At 44.1% G+C, this 6,002-nt stretch overlaps 2 protein-coding genes across 2 annotated transcripts; both read left to right on the forward strand.

Annotated features, from left to right (window-relative positions):
- Window positions 1–359: 359 nt before the first annotated feature.
- LOC145948065 (uncharacterized) lies at window positions 360–1,411 on the forward strand. Its single transcript, XM_083057827.1, has 2 exons — window positions 360–592; window positions 1,060–1,411. Exons 1-2 carry the CDS (start codon window positions 360–362, stop codon window positions 1,409–1,411), a joined length of 585 nt encoding a protein of 194 aa, XP_082913953.1.
- An 820-nt stretch (window positions 1,412–2,231) lies between these two features.
- LOC145948066 (uncharacterized) lies at window positions 2,232–4,195 on the forward strand. The gene is made up of 2 exons (XM_083057828.1): window positions 2,232–3,704; window positions 3,827–4,195. The coding sequence occupies exons 1-2, from the start codon at window positions 2,232–2,234 to the stop codon at window positions 4,193–4,195; spliced, it is 1,842 nt and encodes a 613-aa protein (XP_082913954.1).
- The last annotated feature ends 1,807 nt before the right edge of the window (window positions 4,196–6,002 follow it).

Raw genomic sequence — 6,002 nt, forward strand, 5'->3', positions numbered from 1 at the left:
AACCCAGGTGTGAGAACGTGTGGTCGGAATTTTGTGAGAGGGTGACGGTTAGAGTGAGAGGAGAGTGAAAGAGTTGTGTGTGGGCTGTAAGAGAGGAAGAGGGGAGTAGATATTGATAAGGGGGAGAGGTGAGAAGTGGAGGCTACGGAGTTAGAAGAGGGAGATTCAGTGGAGGTTAAGTGCCAGAGAGGCACGTGGCGGTGGGAGTGTAGCGGAAAAGTGTAGTAGGGTAGCAGACAGGTGTAAAGTCACTAGGCTAGGGACATAGTGACAGAGTGGAAGAAGTTTAAGGCATAGAACACAGGGGAAGATAGACGGGATAGAGAGTAAAGAATCGGAAAAACAGAGAGTAGGTAGATATGAGTGAAGTAGACAGGGAGGAAAAGCTAATGGAGGGTGAAGAGATGAAGAAGCGGGGGGAAGAGGGGAGGAAAAAAGTAGGGAGGCCGAAAAAAGTAGAAGAATTGGGCAAAGAGAGGAGGAGTAGCATGGAGTGCATAGAGGACTATGTGAAGAGGAAGAGGGAAGGGACAAGGGAGGAGGAAGGAGAGGAGGAGGAATGGGCTCTGAGAAGAAGTAAAAAGGTAGATAGGTTACAAGAAAGGGGGGCAGGGGAGGAAAGGGAAGGGCTCTATATCATGATAAGGGGATGGGGGAACAAATCATGGAGAGGCTCAGTGAGGAGCTAGGGAAGATGAGAGTAGAGATAAGGCAGAGGGACGAGAAATGGAAAGAGGAAAAGAGAGAGATAGATCAGAGAATTCAAAGTTTAGAAAAAAGATTGTTAGAGATGGAAGCCAAGTTAGAAAAGGTGGAAGAGAAAAGAGGGGGGGGGAGGAGGTAGAGAGAAAGGGTGGGGGCGGATATAGAGAGTTGGAAGAGGCGATAGTGGACAGGATGAAGGGTAGAAGATGGTAGAAAGATGGAGCTAAAAGAGAGAGAAGAAAGAAGGAACAACATTGTGATCCGTAGGTTGGAGGGAGGGAAAGGGGGGTTAAGAGAGAGAATAGATAGAGTAATGAAAGAGATAGGAGTGAAAGTAGATTTAGAGTGGGTTAGAAAAGTGGGAGGAAGAGAGGGGAGAGAGGGGGAAATGGTGATAGCGAGACTAGGAAATAGAGAGCAGAAAAGACAAGTAATGGAGAGAAAGAAAGGTCTGAGGGGAAAGATGACTAGAATAGAGGATGACCTAACGTGGGGAGAAAGAAGGATGAGGTGGAAAATAGAAGAAATTGCGGAAGAGGAAAGAGGGAAAGGAAATAGAGTGTGGACGGGATATGGAAGAATTAGGATAAATGAGATATGGTGGAAATGGGATGAGGAGGAAGGCAGACTAAATAATTGGAAAGGAGAATGTAGGGGAGGAACGGTAGAGAAGGGGGAAGAAGAGACCGGAAAAGTGAGGGCCTAGAGAAAGCAATTAATGGAAAAAGGATAAAAGGAACAAAAGGAGGGAAGGGAGAGGAAAATGGAAGGAGAGGGAGAGTAGAAGAGAAGATAGAGGTGGGTAATAGAGAGTGGGGTTGGAAGGGGAGGGAAGAGTGGAGGGGGTGGAAAGTGGGGTTCTGGAATGTGGCGGGGATCAGGAATAAAGGAGAAGGTTTCTGGAGAGAGGTGAAAAAATGGGAGGTAGTTATTATGGTGGAAACCTGGGTGGATGAGAAGGGCTGGGATAAAGTTAAGAGGGTTTTGCCGAGAGGATACAGGTGGGAGAAGCAGTACGCGAAGAGGAGGAATAAAAAAGGAAGAGCGATGGGGAGGATGATTATTGGAATTAAGAATGAGGGAAAGGTTGACGAAGTAATGAGGGTAGAAGAGAGAGGAGAAGGGGTAATGGCGATAGAGGTGAGGGTGGGAGGAGAGAGGTGGAGAATAGTGGGGGTATACGTGAATGGGGATATGGAGAGGAAAATGGAGATAATGAAAGACTGGTTAGAAGATCAGGAGGAAGAAGGACGGACAATGATAGGTGGAGATTTTAACGCGAGGACGGGCACACTAGGAGGTAGGAGGGGTGAGGAGGAGGAGGAGGAGGAAAGGAAGTCAAAAGACAGGAAATGGAATAAGGAGGGAAAAATGCTAGTGGAAGGGCTGGAGAAGGTAGGGTGGGGAATCCTAAATGGAAGCATAAGGGGGATGAAGGGGGTGAGTTCACCTATACGGGTGGGAGGGGAGAATCAGTGATAGATTACGTGATAGGGGAGGAAAAGGTGAGGGATAGAGTGTTAAAAATGGAAGTAGGGGAAGGTGTGGAATCGGATCACCATCCGCTGATTGTGACGCTAAAAAGGATAGAGGATGGAAAGAGAAAGGTAGGAAAGAGAGAGAAAGAGGAAAGAGGGGGAAAATGGACAGAAAGAGGAGGGGAAAGAATTAGGAGTAGGATGGATTGGGGGGAAAGGGGGGACGAGGATATGGATGAAGAGTTGGAGAAAAGAGGGAGACAGATAAGAGAGGATTTAAAGGAGGGAGAAAAAGAGAATGGGGAAAAGAGGAAGAGGGGATGGTGGGATGAGGATTGTGAAGAAAAAAGAAAAGAGGTAAGAAGAATCCTGAGAAGATGGAGAAGTTTAGGAGGGGGTGGAGAAAACTACAGGAAGATAAGGGCGGAATACAAGCTGTTGTGTAGAAAGAAAAGATTTGAGGAAAATGAGGCGTGGGTTAGGGAGGCGAAGGAGGCGAGGACGGAGGGAGAGGTATGGAAGATAGTGAATAGGGAAAGGAAGAAGTGGAAGAAGGTGAATGAAGGAATAGAGGAGGTGGAATGGAGGGAGTATTTTATGAAGTTGTTGGGAGGAGTAGATGGTAGAATAGTGAAAGGAATGAAAGGTAGAGTGAGGGAAGAGAGGGATATAGGGAGGGAGGAGGTAAGGAAGGTGGTGGAGAAGTTGAAAAAAGGAAAGGCAACGGGGGCAGACGGGATTCCGAATGAGGTGTGGAAATATGGTGGGGATAGGATGGAGGAGTGGATGTGGGAGTTCTGCAACAAGGTTTGGAAGGGGGAAGGGTGGCCAGAGAAGTGGAAGGAAGGAATAATAGTGCCATTAGTTAAAAAGGGAGCGGGGGATAAAATGGAGGACTATAGGGGAATAACTTTGATGCCGACGCTGTATAAGGTCTATGTAGGAGTACTAACGGAGAGGCTGAAGGAGGAGGTAGAAGAGAAGGGAATGATTCCACCGAGTCAGACAGGATTTAGAAAGGGGATGGGGGTGATTGACAATATATATGTGCTAAATTATTTAGTGAACAGGCAAATAAGTAGGAAAGGAGGAAAGGTAGTAGCAACATTCGTGGACTTGAGAGCGGCTTTTGACTCGGTGGACAGGGAAGTGCTAATGAGGGCGATGAGGGAGAGACGGGTTAGGGAAGGGTTGAGAAACAGGATAGAAGAGGTGTATAGGGAAAGAAAAAGCAGAGTGAGGGTAGGAGGGAAAATAGGGGAGAATTTCTGGACGGCGGTGAGGGAAGGGTGCCCAATGAGCCCGCACCTGTTTAATTTAGTGTTGGCGGATGTAGAGGAGGTATTAAGGAAGGGGGGATGGGGTGAGGTAAAGCTGGGGGAGGAGAAGGTCTATTGTTTAGCGTATGCAGATGACATGGTGCTGTTGGCGGAAAATGAGGAAGGGATGATACACATGTTGGGGAAGCTAGAGGAGTATATCGATAAGAAGAAGCTGGAAATTAATGTGGGAAAGACAAAGGTGATGAGGTTTAGAAAAGGGGGGGAATGAAGAAGGTGAAATGGAGGTGGAAGGGGAAGATAATGGAGGAGGTGAGGGAGTTTACGTATCTAAGATATAAATTGAAATATAATGGGGGGCAGGAGGCACATGTGAAAGAAAGAGTGAGGAAGGCGGGGGCGGTAATAAGGCAGGTCTGGGGGATTGGTAAGAGAAGGTTTGGAAGTGACTGGGAAAAGAGAGTATGGCTGTGTGAAAGATTGGTAGGAACGGTGCTAGAATTTGGCGCGGAAATATGGCGATGGAAAGAAAGAAGGGAGGTGGAGGCGATGCAGGAAAGGTGGATTAGATGGACGCTAGGGGTGGATTGGTGTACACCGGGATACATGGTAAGAGATGAAGTAGGGAAAGACAAGTTCAGATTAGTGGCAGGAAAGAGGGCGGTGAAGTTCGAGAAGAAACTGGAAGAGGGGAGGGGGGACTGCTGGCTAGGAAATGTTTTGAGGAAATGAAAAGGAGGATTAGGGAAGGAAAAGAGGTATCGGGATGGGAGCGAGAAAGAAGGGAGTTTTTTGAAGAGAAAGGGAAGGAAGTAAGAGAAATGGAGGAAAGAAGAGAAAGGGGTGAAGAGGTGTATGAGGGATGGGAGCAGCGGGATAGAGAGCTGCAGAAAGAGGAAAGGTGGGGGAAGATTACAGAGTCGAGGTATAATAAATGGTATGGAGAGATTAAAGAGGAGGGGGTGCCTGAATATCTAAGGAAGGGTTGGGGGGAAAGTAGGTGGAGGAGGATGATCAGATTTAGGATGAATAATGAGATGAAAGGGGCGAGGTACTGGGAAGAGGAAGAGAAGAAGAGGTATAGGGTGTGTGGGGGGAGGAGGAGACGTGGGAACATGTGCTGGGGGAATGTGAGGGATGTAGAAGGGAAGGGAACTGGTGGGAGAGGATGAGGGAGATCTTGGAACAAGGGGGAGAGGGAGAGTGGTGGTTGAGGGAGTTAGAAGCGAAAAGGGGTGAAGGGAGGGAGGATAAAGATAACGGAAAGAAGGAGATGGATGGGAAAATGGAAGGGTGAATGTGGAATGTGGAGAAAATGAGAAGGAACTGGAAGCCGATGCGTTAATTAGTTAGGGACAGCGCTCTCTCTCTCTTTGAAGAAAGATAGATAGGGTAGACTAAGTCGTAGATGCGAGCGAGAAGTAGAATTAAGTAATTGCGGCGTGTGGTTGTGACAAGTGATATGAGCGGCGTATGTAGAAATGTAAAGATGAGGGGAAAGAGAGCAGGAGGAATGTAAGAGTTGTAATTGTAAGAGGTTCGGGAACGCTCCTCACAAAAGCGCCTTCAATCCCCAAGGGGGAGAATAAATCTATCTATCTATCTATCTAATTAACGTGAAAATTAATATTAAATAAATGTTAAATAAACATTATATTAATATTTTTTTAATTGCTATTTCAAACAAATATTTAATATAAAATAAATATTTAATAAATATTAAATGAATATTATTTTTGCAATCTGTTGTACAATGTACAATTAATAAAAAATAAATATTAAAAATACATTTTAAAAATATTGTCTGCTCATTAGGTTAATGTTTTTCAAATCATTATTGCCAATAAATAATTAATGTGAAAATTAATATTAAATAAATGTTAAATAATCATTATATTAATATTTTTTTATAAATTACTATTTTAAACAAATATTTAATGTAAAATTAATATTTAATAAATATTAAATAAACATTATTTTTTCCAATCAGTTGTACAATGTATAATTCACGAAAAATAAATATTAAAAATACATTTTAAAAATATTGTCTGCTACTTGGGTCGATCAACTGCTGAATATCGTTTGGTCCTTGTTCAACAGCTTGCAACATTGATAAAGTTTTAGATCGTAACATAGTAATAAAACCGCCAGAAACAAATTCAGAAATAAGTTCAATTATTTCCTGCACATGAACTCTGTTTAAGGTATGTTTCGAAAATAGTCAATGCCGAAACCGAATATTAATTTCGAAATTATCGATACCGCAGGGAACGAGAGAAGCTAACAGCGCTCGTTCTTCTTTTTTTTTCCTGTTTCCTTGGTTTTATTTTATTTTGCTTTCCGGGGACTTTATGCTCGGCTATGCTGACGGTTGGTTTACTTTTTTAAGAGTTCTGTGTTACGATTAAGTATTTCCTGGGCATCTACCAAATCATCTTACGGATGATATTCCGGGTATAACCCTTGCCGTTGCCAAGTATTGCCGTAAAGTATTGCCATATTCAATTGAGGGCAGCTACAAAATACTTGAGGGTCAGAG

The sequence above is a fragment of the Prenolepis imparis genome, unplaced genomic scaffold (genome assembly GCF_030444845.1).
Source record: "Prenolepis imparis isolate NDT839.2.m4 unplaced genomic scaffold, iyPreImpa1.0 SCAF_223, whole genome shotgun sequence".
NCBI lineage: Eukaryota > Metazoa > Arthropoda > Insecta > Hymenoptera > Formicidae > Prenolepis > Prenolepis imparis.